General features: G+C 42.7%; 2 protein-coding genes across 3 annotated transcripts in view; one reads left to right on the top strand and one right to left on the bottom strand.

The window, feature by feature from the left end:
• Positions 1 to 14,718, top strand: part of LOC145772697 (uncharacterized) — a 190,138-nt gene that overhangs the window by 165,818 nt on the left and 9,602 nt on the right. The gene's annotated exons all lie outside the window — the stretch shown is intronic.
• LOC145771630 (ATP-binding cassette sub-family C member 4-like) overlaps positions 1 to 14,718 on the bottom strand; it is a 31,058-nt gene that overhangs the window by 9,954 nt on the left and 6,386 nt on the right. For both annotated transcript variants that reach the window (XM_082583350.1, XM_082583351.1), the window contains exons 6-25: positions 14,241 to 14,404; positions 13,612 to 13,737; positions 12,917 to 13,055; positions 11,081 to 11,191; positions 10,859 to 10,963; positions 10,468 to 10,554; positions 9,242 to 9,433; positions 8,220 to 8,432; positions 7,640 to 7,708; positions 7,305 to 7,470; positions 7,022 to 7,089; positions 6,468 to 6,515; positions 5,660 to 5,868; positions 5,169 to 5,389; positions 4,892 to 5,038; positions 4,364 to 4,443; positions 3,809 to 3,959; positions 3,204 to 3,323; positions 2,899 to 3,128; positions 2,474 to 2,668 (exon numbers count right to left, since the gene is read on the bottom strand). In XM_082583350.1, the coding sequence (XP_082439476.1) occupies positions 2,474 to 2,668; positions 2,899 to 3,128; positions 3,204 to 3,323; positions 3,809 to 3,959; positions 4,364 to 4,443; positions 4,892 to 5,038; positions 5,169 to 5,389; positions 5,660 to 5,868; positions 6,468 to 6,515; positions 7,022 to 7,089; positions 7,305 to 7,470; positions 7,640 to 7,708; positions 8,220 to 8,432; positions 9,242 to 9,433; positions 10,468 to 10,554; positions 10,859 to 10,963; positions 11,081 to 11,191; positions 12,917 to 13,055; positions 13,612 to 13,737; positions 14,241 to 14,404 (2,841 nt within the window). The remainder of the gene's footprint in view (positions 1 to 2,473; positions 2,669 to 2,898; positions 3,129 to 3,203; positions 3,324 to 3,808; positions 3,960 to 4,363; positions 4,444 to 4,891; positions 5,039 to 5,168; positions 5,390 to 5,659; positions 5,869 to 6,467; positions 6,516 to 7,021; positions 7,090 to 7,304; positions 7,471 to 7,639; positions 7,709 to 8,219; positions 8,433 to 9,241; positions 9,434 to 10,467; positions 10,555 to 10,858; positions 10,964 to 11,080; positions 11,192 to 12,916; positions 13,056 to 13,611; positions 13,738 to 14,240; positions 14,405 to 14,718) is intronic.

Genomic DNA, 14,718 nt, shown 5'->3' with positions numbered 1-14,718 from the left:
TAAAATTACATTTGGCCCATCCATTCCAATGCCCAAAATCAATTGTGGGTTTAAAGAAAGGCTTTGCATAATCTGTCCTAAGATTTCCAGAAGAAGGTCACGGTTGCAATGGCCCAGAAACAATGAACCATAATAATAAGCATTAACAATTTCATTTTGTTTGTTACTCCAATACTGCGCATAATCGCCGTATTTCTTTTTGACTTGAGGCTGTTGTTTCATCAAATTTGAAAGAGAATGGTGTGTTGCGCACATCATAAATCAATTCTTCTTTAAGAAAAGGAGCAATGTCGAACTGAATGTTATATTTAACTTTTGTTTTAGCTTGTCCATAGTTTTGTGCAATTATTGAATCCGGAAATATTAGTTGAAACCTCTCAGGCTCTCACCATCAGGATTAGCACTCAAAAACGAGTAATTATACTGAACAAAATGCAATGCCTGAAGAATCTCGGCACTAACCACTTCGTCTTCCACAACAAGAATTTCTGGCTTTGCTGCAGAAAGCTCTACTGTGCTATTGCCAGCCAAAACAAAAGTGCGTTGCAATGATGCGGAATGTGAGATTTAACTTTTGCGTGAGATTTAACTTTTGCAACACCACTGCCATCAATCCTAACCGTTTTTAACATTGCTTACAAAATGCTTGGTAGGCCTATACATCATTCTTCACATGATCAATCCATGGTAAGTACATACACTCCCAGGAAAATTGAAACTTAGGTTTACTCATTATCCTACTCTAAATAATTTCTGAGACAAAAATGCTCAAAAATAAATCATTTCGCCCCATCCAATTAGCACAGGAACCGAAATACTAGGAAATTGATATTGTGCACTGTGCAGTTGTGTGAGTTACGGTAAGAAGGGGTTCAGGAAAATTTAAATTTCTGGTGCTCCTGTGCTGATCGGATAAACATGGTTAGTCTTGAATACATAGTGATAAAACTATCCTTCCACAATCAAGTTAGTTAAATAGTTATCAACTGCCGAACAACAAATCAGACCAAGTCTGCAGACAGCCCGACATATTATAGTACTGTATATCCATAACCAATTGGTTCAACCATGCAGTTAGCTGCAGTAATCACTTTTGTTGTCGTTGCAGATAAACAAACATGCAAAGAATGATGCTTTTTTAATGTGTTTATAACAGATTGGCAATTGAAACAACAATCAAACAAAAGTTTAAAAAATATTTAGCGTCATATAATTATTGGAATACCATGATTTTTCAAAAAATTTATGACTTTTTATGATGAAGTATGATTTTTTATGAGTTTTTTATGCTACACAGTGTTTTTGGAAGAATTTTATGATTTTTTATGATTTTATGCCGTGTGGCAACCCTGTATTAGAGAAATATTGATTATTATGTATTTTGAAGAGTTAATTTAAAAAAAGCATAATTCGCGGAATTTGGCCAATCTGGCAACTCTGCGGCTGTGGAAGCAATTTTTAAATCGCTTCCACGATTAGTTAAATGAAACGTAAATTGCGCAAACTTTGCGCTGCTTTTTTTCCTTTCTTTCAAACTTGTTTCTTCTTATTGCAAAAACGAGAGCAAGGGATGCAATACGAATCTTTGCTTCCGTAAGCTTCCAACTTTTTAAAAATTAAAACCGAGCTGAAATTATACGGGGACATGAGTTAAAAACTGTTCTAAATCGTATTCAGGTAAAGAAATTACGAAATCGTTTTACTGAAAAATATCAGCTTCTCTTTTTTCAATTTTGACAGGGGAAGCAATGCTTTCCTTGCTTTCATTGAGGATACGCCCCTGATATTGATTATAATTTTTGTTAGCAATGGGACATTGCACTCTTGCTTGGACTGCTTAAAATTAGCTGATTTGTTGTGAAAATGCTGTTAAGTCGTTAAAGTCATGTCGTTGATTGTAACAGCTATACCTCAGAAAAATTAAGCAATGGCTTTGTTGTGAAGAAGGGAGCGTTCTTCCCGACTATCAACACAAGGCTGAGCACTTACTAGTACAGCGATCAGTTGCGATTCGCTAACCATAGCGGTGTAGCTTCCACGCTGGCCATTTAGACCATCCAATCAACAATATGTTCTCGGCAGCCGATTGTAGCAAGAATTGACAGCGATAGACACCGTGTTTCGCCCATGACGCTGAGCTCAGCCTCATTCGGATGTAATTGTAAGTTGAAAATGTCAGAATAATGTGATTGTGACGTAATTGAATTGAAAACTGCGATGATCTAACCCTGGTCCACACAGAGCAGACTGGTCTTCCCGAAATTGATTGAATCTTTGGGCAATTAACCAAAGTAATCGATCTCGGGAGGTGAAGCTTGCACGAAATATGAGCGGAGCACCGGCTACATATTGATGCTTTTAAAATCTTAACTTTTGTAACTGAAATTCTTTTTTTTCTATGCAAGGAAATGTATTTTCCTTTTCAAACTCTACAAAGCAACAAATCATTACTAGCCACATGCGGCGCTCTCACCTTCTCTCTGGGTTTGATATCCAAGCTAATGCTTTTCAACACTAGAGGTCCTCCACTGAAGTGAGCATACGAAACATTATTGAAGGAAATTGATCCCTTTTCCGGCCAATCCGCAGGAAGCTTTTCCGTTTTTCTTCCGTCTTCAGATTCAGGAGATATCTTGTGATATTCTCGAATGCGTTCCACTGACGTCATCTGAACAATCGAGAAGCTTTAAACACGATATCGACAAACACGGAATCAAACGATATTTTTCCAAGAATAACACGCATTAAGGTTTTCACCGCAGTCAGGTGACGTGTCGTCACATCCATTGCGGATCGGTAACTTCTCTTGAGGCCTCGTTTGCGCGTTGCCGGTTGTAATCGAACCAGGGTCCCTCCGCATTAATGTAGCTAACAAACCAATCACAACATGTCACTCACCAAGTTTTCAACCTCCGCCGACTGTCGGACTGACCACTGGAAGGCGCCAAGGAGGGTGATTGAGTAGGTCAAGGTCAGTCCCAGGTTGGCCGCGTTGATGGTCGAGTTGTTGGGCAGGAGTGACGTCAGTATGACGCCAAAGAAGGCGCAGAAAGCGACAAATATGGCCGTCATCATGTCGAGCCGGTACCCGAACCAGCGAGAACCGTGAAGATAACTTGCCCATGCCACTATGAGGACAACATACTGTTACAATCCGTCCGCACGTGGGCGCAAGTGAACAGTGCTGTTCCAACAAAGCTCACCTCCATGGATATCTTGAAGTTGGTTGTATTTCTTGATGAAGCAATCTTGGGCTTTGAAAGTCCGTATCATAACCAGCCCCTGTAGGGTGGAGGATAACTGGCCGAACACCGGACTACGATCTGCAACAGAAGGCATCCGTGATCGGGGACTCTACAGTCTACACCTTTGCTGGCAACGCTGCGTACGGTTATGACGCAAGAAGATGAACAGATAAGTTCGACAACAAAGTAATTGAGGTGAATCATATTGTTCAAAATGCAGCAAAATCAAAACATGTTCACGCGTTTTCGGCTCAGCACTCAGCCCTCGTCAGGAAAATAATGTCACGGCACATCTGAAGAAAACATAGTAACAAGGATTTTTTTATCAATTGTTTCATTTCGATGAGTGCGCAAACACTTGCAAGTGCCGGAACAAACACTCGAACTTGTTGTGTTTTATTTCATGGATATATCTATTCACTTCGCTCCACCTAGTTGGCGGATGGACTTATGACGTTCCAGACATTGGCAGAAATTGATGTCAACATCATTACGTCACTCATTCTAAATAATGTTAGCCAACCAAATATCTCATGCATATCGGTTGCCATTGTGATGCTCACTTGATCCTTCGATTCTTTTGATCTCCCGCGACGTCGTGACGTAATAGCGACGCACCCAGACGAAGAAGATCGCCATCGGGATGACGATGATAATGACGAAATAATTGACGATGATGATGTAGAGGAGAATGGCGAGCATGGATCCGCAAAGCTGGAAACAAACTGACGATGACTGACTGATGATGAACACTGTGCAATGAACAGAAAAAGCTGTAAAGCCGTAAACAACCAGGTTCATACCCGGGTGGGAAAGTTTCTTCTGCCGCTTAATTCCTCACACAAGTTTGGACCGTTGGTCCAGAGAAAGTTTCAACTGAATAAATCGTCTTAGAACGTTGGTTACTGAGTAACTTCTGATCGCTCGATCACAGCTTTGAGGTTTTCAACAAATTCACATTTTCAACAATTCGGGTTTGTCCGTTTTGTCTATTTTTGTTATTGCAGGTTTTTTGTTTCGCAACTCGACAATGGAAGGTAGTTTATGAAAAGTCGGTCATCTGCATTATTGCATCATAAACAAACAAACAACGCCCCACACGATACATCCATACTCACGAATAGGACGTCGATGAAGGCTGTGGGGAGCATCTCGTCCACCTGGTTCATGTCCTTCGAAAAGCGGTTGAGCACGCCACCTGGTGGTCAAAATACATTCTATAACAAGCATTCGTGTTGTGAGCTTTCGTCTCTGGTGGGTGGTTGGTTTTAAATCTTTACCCTCGGACTGACAAAGCTTTGATGGGTTATTCCTGGTAGTTTCGCATAGATGTAGAGGCTCTTGACGCAGGGCCGGTTACCGAGATTGGCAGAGTGAAGTTTTCCGATTGTTGAAGTGTTGTTGCAGGGAATTATTCCATTCACTAGATGCCGCTGAATGGAGGGCAGTCCTGAAATGCTTTGCTCAAGCGCACACCCCGAGAGTCGAACCAGGATCATGTGGTAGGAGATCAACCGCCAATACAACTCTGCCATTAGGAAAACTCGTCAACAGCTAAGAAATGTAGTAAACACAGAGAAAAAAATAAAAAAATGCGTCATCAATGCAAAATGATGTCATTCAGTTTAATGACGTGATCGACTCACCTACCGGGTTGGTGTCAAAGAACCTTATCTTGGCCCTCAAGATGGCGGCCAGCATGCCCGCGTGTAGCTGGATACTTGACCGGATGCACAAGTAGAAGTTCATGGCTGTTCTCGTGTACATGGACGCCAGGAACCCGAACGTGAACACTGTGTGCGACATGCATACAGATGAGGTAAATTAAAACATGATGGACACTACCACAAGCCAAGCGATTGGAGTGCACGAAGTATTGTGCCATTACCATAAAACACACAAAAATTCTACAGCAACACTTGCATGAATAGAGAAGGATATAGAAGTTTTGGTCAAATGATGGTGGATTGGTGGCTAGGGTGGCCAGGTTTGTTGATGCTGTGCTGACATTGTAGAGAATATTCTGCTGAGTCACCGTCTGATTGAGAAGTGAAGTTTGCTGAGTCATCGTCTGGTTGGAGAGGATTCTTTGCTGAGTCATGAAAGCTGACAGATCTCTGCGATAATTCTGCGAGTCGAGCGCCCTGGAAGAAATAAAGCCTAAGTTACCGCCACACGTCATTATCAACCAGCAATAGCAATGACGTCACACCACATCCATCCTTGAACATCCGTAGAGAACTGTCGAGGATATACTTCTTGGTTTTCAAAAGCGATGACGTAAATAATGGCAGCCGATCGCCGAGAAGCTTCACACAGATCACTGCAAGAGTAGGGCGCCACCTAGCCGTGAATACCACACATTGCACAATGCAAAACACAAACCACCAATCAAACGACGCCACGTCACTCACCAGTGCGCCAACCACCAATCAGCGAGCATCAACAAGACGTGGTTTCCAAGCATGATGACGATGAGTACCACAAGGTACCACATACCGACTCCCGCTCGGAAGTATTGGTAGTACCCGGCAGCCCCTATTGCCTCCCGGCTTGCCACTTTGCCTGGCCGGTCCATGTCGGGGCTTGATGAGCGCGAGCCTGAAAACTTCACTTCAAGGTCCTGGAAGGAAGTTCAGACCGTAAGCGCAGATGATGATGCTGTTAATCATGTTTATGGAGCAGCATTTCATTGTGTGAGACAGATGACTTAATACATCGAAGATGAAGTTTGCGGAAAACATTCTAAGAGGATCGGCAGGCCAGCTGCATTAATATTAATCGTTGAAGGTGGAAGGAAAAGATATAAAGGAAGACCAAAAAGAACTTGGATGAGATGATGCAGATCAATGAACTGACTCGTGTGCTGTTGGACAAGCCAAGAAAGCGGAATATAGAGATTCGTGGAAACCATCGAAAGCCAGCTTTCGAATGGGAGATGGCGGATAATAATGAAAATTACTTCTCGGTATAACAATAAAAGTGACAAATAATAGCCATCCATGTACAATGTACAATTGTACATTGTACAACAACTATCGTAGCTGTCAATCAAGTTTCATTTTTTAAATTATTCATTGTTCAAAATTTCGATTGACGTAACAGTCGGTCGTTTGTTCATCACAGATGCCACGAGAAACGTCACAAGTTAGTTGGATGCCGAGTGGAGCCAATGAAATGACAAACTACTCAAGATTGAAATCAATTAAGACATAAACTTACGTCTTCTTGCAGCAAAGCTGTTTCGGCGTCATTATCGGGTGGAGCATCCTGTGTTCAATAAAATGCAGGTTTGAAGGTTCGGTCCAGCAGACCAAAGCCCTAAGAATGGCAGTAGGCGTTTTCTCTCTAGAGCGCCGTACTGTTCATACATGAAAGAAATCAAGGGCTAATGTTGAAGGGGTGCCACTCCGCAATTGACGGCGCGCCTTTGAGTGTCTTGCCAAAGAAACAACCACGTGCTCTAAAGCGGTGTCGAACCGGCGGCCTTACGAACGTTGAACCAGGGTTCTCATCACTCAGCTATGCAGCACCACTCGGTTTGCAGGCACATGGGTTATATGACAAGCAAGCCATAAGCTTAGTCTGCGAAGAAGCTCCCACCACAAAATTATAAGTTTCTGATCGAAAATCAACTATTGTATTAGGGGAACCACCGCTGTACGGAACAATTTAACCTTCTGCGAATTTTATCAAAAGAGTTTTTATTGTGAAACTAGCGCTCGAACAATTGTTCAACTCAAATTGTGTGGCACTGTTTAACCAAGATGCTTTACCTCATTGGTGACTTTGTCTTCTGATGACACGCCTGGCACGACTGTGACATCATCACTGGCGTAACTACCTGATTGATGAAACAAACAGTTAGCATTGCGACGTCATTATACATCACGTCAGACGCGGATGACATCAGACCAGATTGAAGTTTCACGGAAATCTTGGAAATGAAACCAATTCGTCCACATCGTCGGTGGTGCCGGGTTTGTTGCGTCACGATGATCGGTGCGACAAGGCCGACATCGCGCGACGGAAACGGGAAAATGAAAAGTTAGAACGAACCTATTGAGGTCAAATGCTCCCGGGAGACACAACACGCTACTGACGTATTCGACGTCGCGCTGATGACATCACAGTCTTTTGTTTCATCATCGGTCTTGACGAGTGATGTGAAATCAGTTCCTTTCGCTTGAAGTTCGTCGAATGTTCCACAATCAACCACAGCGCCCTGGAATGAAAAAGTTGTAAGAAAAGCAGAGAAACAATTTGCCAGGGATTCGAACAGATACCTTCGTGTCGATGAGCAAAGTTAAGCAAATAACCATAAAAGGTTGCTACAACTTAAGAAATGGATGCAGCGACAGAGCGTACTAGCCACTGGTTCAACGTAGCAATACCTCTTTCAAGACGAGAATCTGATCCGCTTTGTCAAGGAATTGTAGCTGATGAGTGACCAAGACCCTCACCTGCAATGCATGTGACGTCACACTTGTGTTAACCCCCACATGCCCAGACGGAGTGTCGAACCAGCTACACGAGAATCATGTCAGTGCAAAGGGTTGGTTGACATCATTGCACTGCGACCGCTCATCGTCTCAACCTGTACCCACTTCCTGGAGAAATCGGAAGTCATGCTCGACTGAGCGCATGTCACTTGACCAATGATGTCATCACAAAACACGCAGGCAAACGATAACAAGCCTGATTATTGGCGACACTTGGAACTGCGATTTCGTGCAGGAATCTTTCCACGCCGGCATTCAAAATTGGTGTGGCACAGATAGTTTTAAAACTGATGGGTCGCAAATCGTAATTTTATGGTTGCCAAACAAATTAAAAGTGGGCCTACAGTGGGAAGTTTACACTATAGACTGGCTACGAATGAGTCGCATAGAATATTGTTTTTGGAAAATAAGGTCGCACAATTAATAAGTTTGAGAAATCATTGAGCCAAACGAGCAACAAACAGATCCCGACCTTGTCCTTGGCGATCCCACAGATGCATTCATCGAACAAGTGGTTGGCCACTGATGGATCCACAGCACTCAGAGGGTCATCGAACAATGCTATGTCTGTGTTTGAACAATAAACCGACCTCGCTAGACCCACCCTCGCTTTCTGGCCCCCACTCAGGGTCACCCCCCGCTCACCCACCAGTGTGGCGTCACCATGTGGCAGAATATCAAAATCCTGAAACAGAGGAAAAGTGGCAAAGTTGGCAAATTGTCCACACCGACCACCTAGAGCTAGTAATGGAACAACCTCCAGTTCCATCCCGGAGCTGGATCTATGTGAGGCTGTGGTCAAGTTTATGTCCTCAAGTGGATAAATCTAGGTTTATTTATCATTGTGGTTAAGTAGTGATGCAACAATACACATGTTGCTTGTAACATTGCGCTTAAATGTAATCTAAGAAATAATGGGTTCAAGGAAGTCAATCAAAATCCTCAATACCTTAAAAACAATGCTGCGTCGGGTGGATAGAAAACATTGTCAAACTTGAAACCCTAACCCCAAAGTTTACTAAATAGAATCTTTTGAAGAAACCTAAGCATTGCCACAAAGCAGTTCCTTAAATCGCGCTTGTTAACGCTCCACCACGAGTGCTGAACCAACAACCGCTCGATTGGAGCATTGAACAAAATAAATATCACCAAAGGAGTTTCCAGCTGGAGTTGCAATTTTCTAGCGAAAACTTTAGACTTCCGACCAAAATTTCGCATCCGGAGCACCACTCACTGGGGCACCACTCACTGGAGCTTGGACTGAGGATATCAAACTCTGGACAGGACAAGACTACTAGAATGAATGAAAACCAAACATAGGCACACCACCATGGACGTGGGCTAACGACAAAAAACTGGACAGGACTTGACTACAAAACCACACTTGAAATATCTCACAACAGACAAATTAGTCGCTTTATTGCTTCCAGCCCTCGATGAGAAGAAGGAACCTGATGATTTGAACAACACAAGAAACTCACACAAGAAACTGACCTTTTCCAGAGCACAAGCTTTGACAACCTTCCGGTAACGCACCGGATCGTAGGATTCGTTGAAGAGGATGTTATCACGGATCGATTCCGGGAGCAACCAGGCCACTTGGCTGGAGTAAGCTATCTTCCCATGAACTTTGACCTTTCCACTTTGCGCTGGAAGCTCGTTCAAGATCGCGCTGAGTAATGATGACTAAAGAAAAAATAACAATCGTTAAGCTATACTTTCAAAAATATACGTCACAATGAAGCCTTCAGAGAAAGTTAATATCTTCAAAAGTATTCGATATTTCTTCCAGGGTTGGAAAAAGTCATGATTTTTTTTAAAAAATCAGATTTTTTTGATTTAAATCAGATTTTTTTGTTTTTTTTTAGATAAAAAAGCGTCGAGTCTACTTGGGGGAAGAGATCATTTTAGTAAGATAGCAGAATTATTTTTAACCCCTTGATTGATTAAAAGGCTTTGCTTTGCAAGTGTTTAATCATTTTTATCATCATATTGTAGGCTAGCCAATAGCTGTGGAATGGTAACAGGTTTTTGAAAAAAGAAACACATTTTGCATTTTTGCAAAAAAGTACCAAACTCCTAAAACGGTTTTTAACCTGGACAGGCATTTTAAAGAAGGAATAATAAAAAATTAATCTGCGCCGTGTCTTTTAGCTCAAACTCTCAAATTTGAAAACCCTGAGCCTCAATGCAGAATAGTGCAGCTTACCCTTTTCTGTATTTACCTAAAAAGCTCTAGCCTAGTATACTATGTTTAGTGAACAACACTGTTTGTGAACTGCCAAGTAAACTAAGTTGCCTTTCAAAACATGCATAGCCTATAGCTTTAATTATTTAAATACAACTTTTGTATTACAGAGAAGCAGTGAAACGTTTGTTGATGTATTTATTTTTATTTTAGCAAATAAAAAAATTATTTGATTTTTTTAATTAATTTTTTTGATTTTTATTGTTTGATTAATTTTTTAACTTGTATTTTCAATTGTATTGATTTTTCAACCAACCCTGATTTTTTCAAATCAAAGTATGTTTGGGGCTGTATGTGACACGACCGTTCCATTATACTTCCACAAACATCATAAATTCTTTAACGGACTGCCTGGAGTCTGTGGACCCCCACGAATATTCCATAAGCCGGGAACATGAACAACTCATCATCATAAACAGCCGATAAATCTACGACGATGGCGACATTGGAATCTCTACCGACTACGACAAACCTTTCCTGACCCAACAGATCCAATCACAACCAGCAGTTTGCCTTTTTCCACTTCGAATGAAACGTTTTTTAACGTTGCTTCCCCGTCCTAAAGTCAAAAACATCACGATTACTTTGTCACAGCAACGCTAGCTAACAATATGAAATGTGCTATGAAACAGTAGATATCATGAAATGTGTACAGAAATATTTATGAAATGTGTGCAGCCATCGCACAGCACCAAAGTTTGGCAACCTCTCCACCACCGTTGGCGACTTTGTCATAACTCGCCAATCTCCTACACAAGTTCACAACCCAGCATTGCTCCTCTTCACACCGTACAGCTGTTTTGTTAACTTTACCTCTAAAGTAACCCCACCCCGGATGATACCCCTAACCTGACGAAGCATACCTTGCTCCAGGACGCAGTGACGTCATCGAAGCGAACAGAACACGACATGGTCTTGTCGCTGTCGTCATCAGTGGATGGGGCAACCTCAGGAAGAAGGAGAAAGTCCTGCAACAATCAGATGTTACCCGTTCAATATCACGTCACACACGCGTCATTGTTGACGTCACAAACAACATTACCAACGCAACAAGCAGCGATGTTGTTCGACTAGTGGCAACCAACCTCAGTGCGTTGTAGAGCTATCCGGGCTTCTGAGAACTTCTCGACGCTGAGAGGAAAGAAGACTCCGACGCCGATTCTCATGATGGTGAAGAGACCCACGGCGACCAGGACCTGCAAGGTAGGATCCGGCCATAGCGATCTAATACACGCCTTGCGAACGTGCGAACAAGTAGTAATGACTGTAGGCCAATGTAATTTTGACTAAATTTACTTATATTGCTTTGAAACGATAGTTTTGAGAATTCAATTGCCATTGAAGTGCGATCGCTGAAGCTCAAACCACCGCAAACTCTTCACGTTAAACAAACGACAAATCTTCCATTACGACCAGTGTTGCCAGATGCCATACGGATTTGTGTTTTTGATCAATTTGTGCTAACACCGAGGTCAATGTCATCATCTAGTGACAAGCAGCAAGTAGGGGTGTTCAATTTCGATTTTCGATTCGATTTCGATTAAGGTGATATTCGAAATTCGTTTTTCGTATCGGACATATTCGAAATTATAGCCGCCCTTTCGGCTGAACGCGGTTGAAAGTAACGCGAGTGGCGCGAAATCTGTCTTGTCGCATTTTGCAAGCGAAAAAAGACTTCGACGCATGCGCATCGTCGATGACGTGACTATCACACGCTCTCGCGGGTCCAACGGCCAGGGATGCCAGGTTGGCATTTTTAATGCCAAATTTCACAAATTTCTCAAGAATGAAGATAGCTAGGTTGTGCAGTAGCAAAAAGTGTAGGGTGAGCTTTGTCGCAGTTTTATCTATTTTTTACCGAATCCATAGGCGCCTAAGCCGTGGGGGCAGGGCCGTAGCTAGACCGCAGAGCAAGGGGGGGGCAACTTTTTTTAGAGGGGCCCGAAAAAATTTAAATGGGCAAAATCATTATAATTGTAGCTGTTGCTCGAGAATGTTGAGATTTTGCCAAGGGGGGGCGAAATTTTTTCCAGGGGGGGCGAAGCCCCCCCTGGCCCCCGGATGGCTGCGGGCCTGCGTTGGGGCAACTTTTTATGCTGTATTGATACATAAAACAATAGATGAACTAGCGATCGGCAGCAGGAAAACACTTTTTGAATGCAAACCGCAACAGCTTCGCGATAAATAATCACTAGAACGAGTTGCGATGCTACAATCCAACACCAGACAACAAAATCTGTCATTTTTACAATGATTTAATGTCTGCAGACTTTCAATCAATCTAAAAATGACTGATTTGCTGCCTGGGACATAGCAAAAATCTACCATTTTGTGTCGATTCAATGTCATCAGATGTTGAATGCACCCAAAAACAACATAATTTGCTACGTAGACGGAGCGTGCGTTTAGCTTTATGCGCTTGCAAACATACTCGATGTCGCTTTCGGGTCGAAACCTCTGCAGTCTGCACTCTGCAGTGAAATGTCGCGGCAGTGAATCGCTCGCTGTGAAAATGAACTTGAAGTGTTTGGGATCCCAGCGACCTCGGCTCCAGCGGAGCGATCGTTTTCAAAAGCTGGCCTGACCGTCACGAAACTGAGATCCCGACTGACGGGTGACCATGTCAATCAGCTTGTGTTCATAAACACCAACATGAGCCTGGAGCTGTAGACGTTATTTTGTGTTCTTTTTTCGCAAATTTTCATGGCTTTTTTTTGCGTTTTCTAGCGAATTTTCATGTCGTTTCTTTCAATAAATCACATTTTGCAGTTTGGTGAATAGTTGTGATATTCGAAATCGAAATTCGAAAATCGAAAATAAATTGAATTTCGAAAATTCAAATAATCGAAATTGAACACCCCTAGCAGCAAGTCATCATACACGGGCAACACTCAGCATAGTAAGAATCGGTTTGGCATTACCGACTGCAGGGTGATGTCCCCCTGCATGGCTGTGAAGACCATGAAGGTGGCGTAGGCGAGGATCTGGCAAGTGGAGTGGGTGGCAGTGTAGTTGAAGGAACGGAGCAAGGAAGCGATGAATATCTTGCGCATCTCTCCACTGCAAGGCAACCATAAGTCTCAATGCACACGAGTACACTAACCTAGTGGGTAGAGTGATAAACTATATGTCGATAGATTAGGGTTCAACACCCTGACTGACCATGCAATAAACAAGTTACTGGAGTTGATTGAAAGGAAATTGAGGTCTGAGGTGACCACGTGGCCCAATAACTTCTTCCTGGTTTCCTTGGTTACCAATTAACAATTGACCAATGACCAAACAACCAGCAATCATGTGCTGGGGTCTTCGTCCAGCGCCCATGCGATAATTATTTCATCAGTTAAGATATGGCATCAAGTACTTGGTGATTATTTTTACAAACTTCAGTTGAAATCGACATAAATGCGACCAGGCTTGTGCAAAGGTAAGCACGATAGGGAAGGTATGAAATGCTGACACTTTATTGCTTACAGTTAAACTTCTTGTTTTATATGCAAAGGATACTTCGGCTTCGAGTTGTGAGTATTATGAAAAGAAAAATTTCATTCCAAGACACGATGGCACCATGATGGCACTCCTTACGATATTAACGACATGCTTTCCAATTACTCACTTCCTGAGCTTGGTGACGATTTGTTTGAAGGATTCCTCCCACGAATACATTTTAATAATTCTCATCCCCGAAATGATTTCGCTCATTACGTCCACTCTCTGATCGGTTAATACGGCGGCTTTAATTCTGAGAAATGAACATACAAACATCACCTCACAACAACCACGCCACGTCAGGACAAACGTTGCAAAACAAATTTATAAATTTACTTCAAAATTTACAAAGAATTGCAAAAAGCAGCAACAAAAGCGTTTCGCTATGTTCGTGCAAGACAAAGCTGATCGTCTTGAGGGATTACGAATTGCCACGTTAAAGATTTCGTGAACTCCACGGTGTTGAAATGTAGCGATTTGAAGCATGTGTGGCAAACCCTACACATGTACTGACGAGGTTGCTCTGACAATAGCGCCACCATACACATTTGTTGGGTACGCTCATATCTGGTGGTTGATGAAATGGACTTTAAGCACGACGACAATCGTGTGCCCTCGCTGGGTGTTGAACCGACGTCCATCGAACGTCAGCTACGTAGCCGGCCGCACACTAACACAATTGACGTCACATAAACGTCTAGTCCTAGTGTACTGCCGCATGTACGTCACCCAGTGTCGAGGTGATGGAGATCTCACCTGAGCTTCCCGAACAGCTTGCTGAAGCCGGCCTGGACGGCCATGATAAGGAACAAGAGCGACATCCCCACGACAGCGGCCGGGCCCAATCGACCCCACAGGATGTAGGTGACAATGATGCACTCCAGAGGGGCCAGCCAAAGGTAGTGAGTAAAGTAGAACGCCTGGCAACATGCACAAGTTATACTCGGTCGGGAAACTAAGTTCTGTGAAAGGAAAACTAGAAGCAGCCACCGGCCGAAAAGTCAAAGATACTGAGACGCTAAGGAAACTAGTTTCAACTTTTGAGGTTTATCCGACAATCATTGCAACAAAGCTAAGTATAAACGAGCTTGTACCATATAAGTATTTAGTTGTTCATGTTGGTAAGAAGAAATGTTTGCAGGAAAAGTTCCACTAGCATTATAACACAAACAACCAGGCGCGAATCTAAGAGTTTTTTTCGGGGGGGGGCAGAAAATTTGAAAATCAATTAAAA

This window comes from Aplidium turbinatum, chromosome 6 (genome assembly GCF_918807975.1).
Source record: "Aplidium turbinatum chromosome 6, kaAplTurb1.1, whole genome shotgun sequence".
Lineage (NCBI taxonomy): Eukaryota > Metazoa > Chordata > Ascidiacea > Aplousobranchia > Polyclinidae > Aplidium > Aplidium turbinatum.
This window is presented reverse-complemented; position numbering and strand designations above follow the sequence as displayed.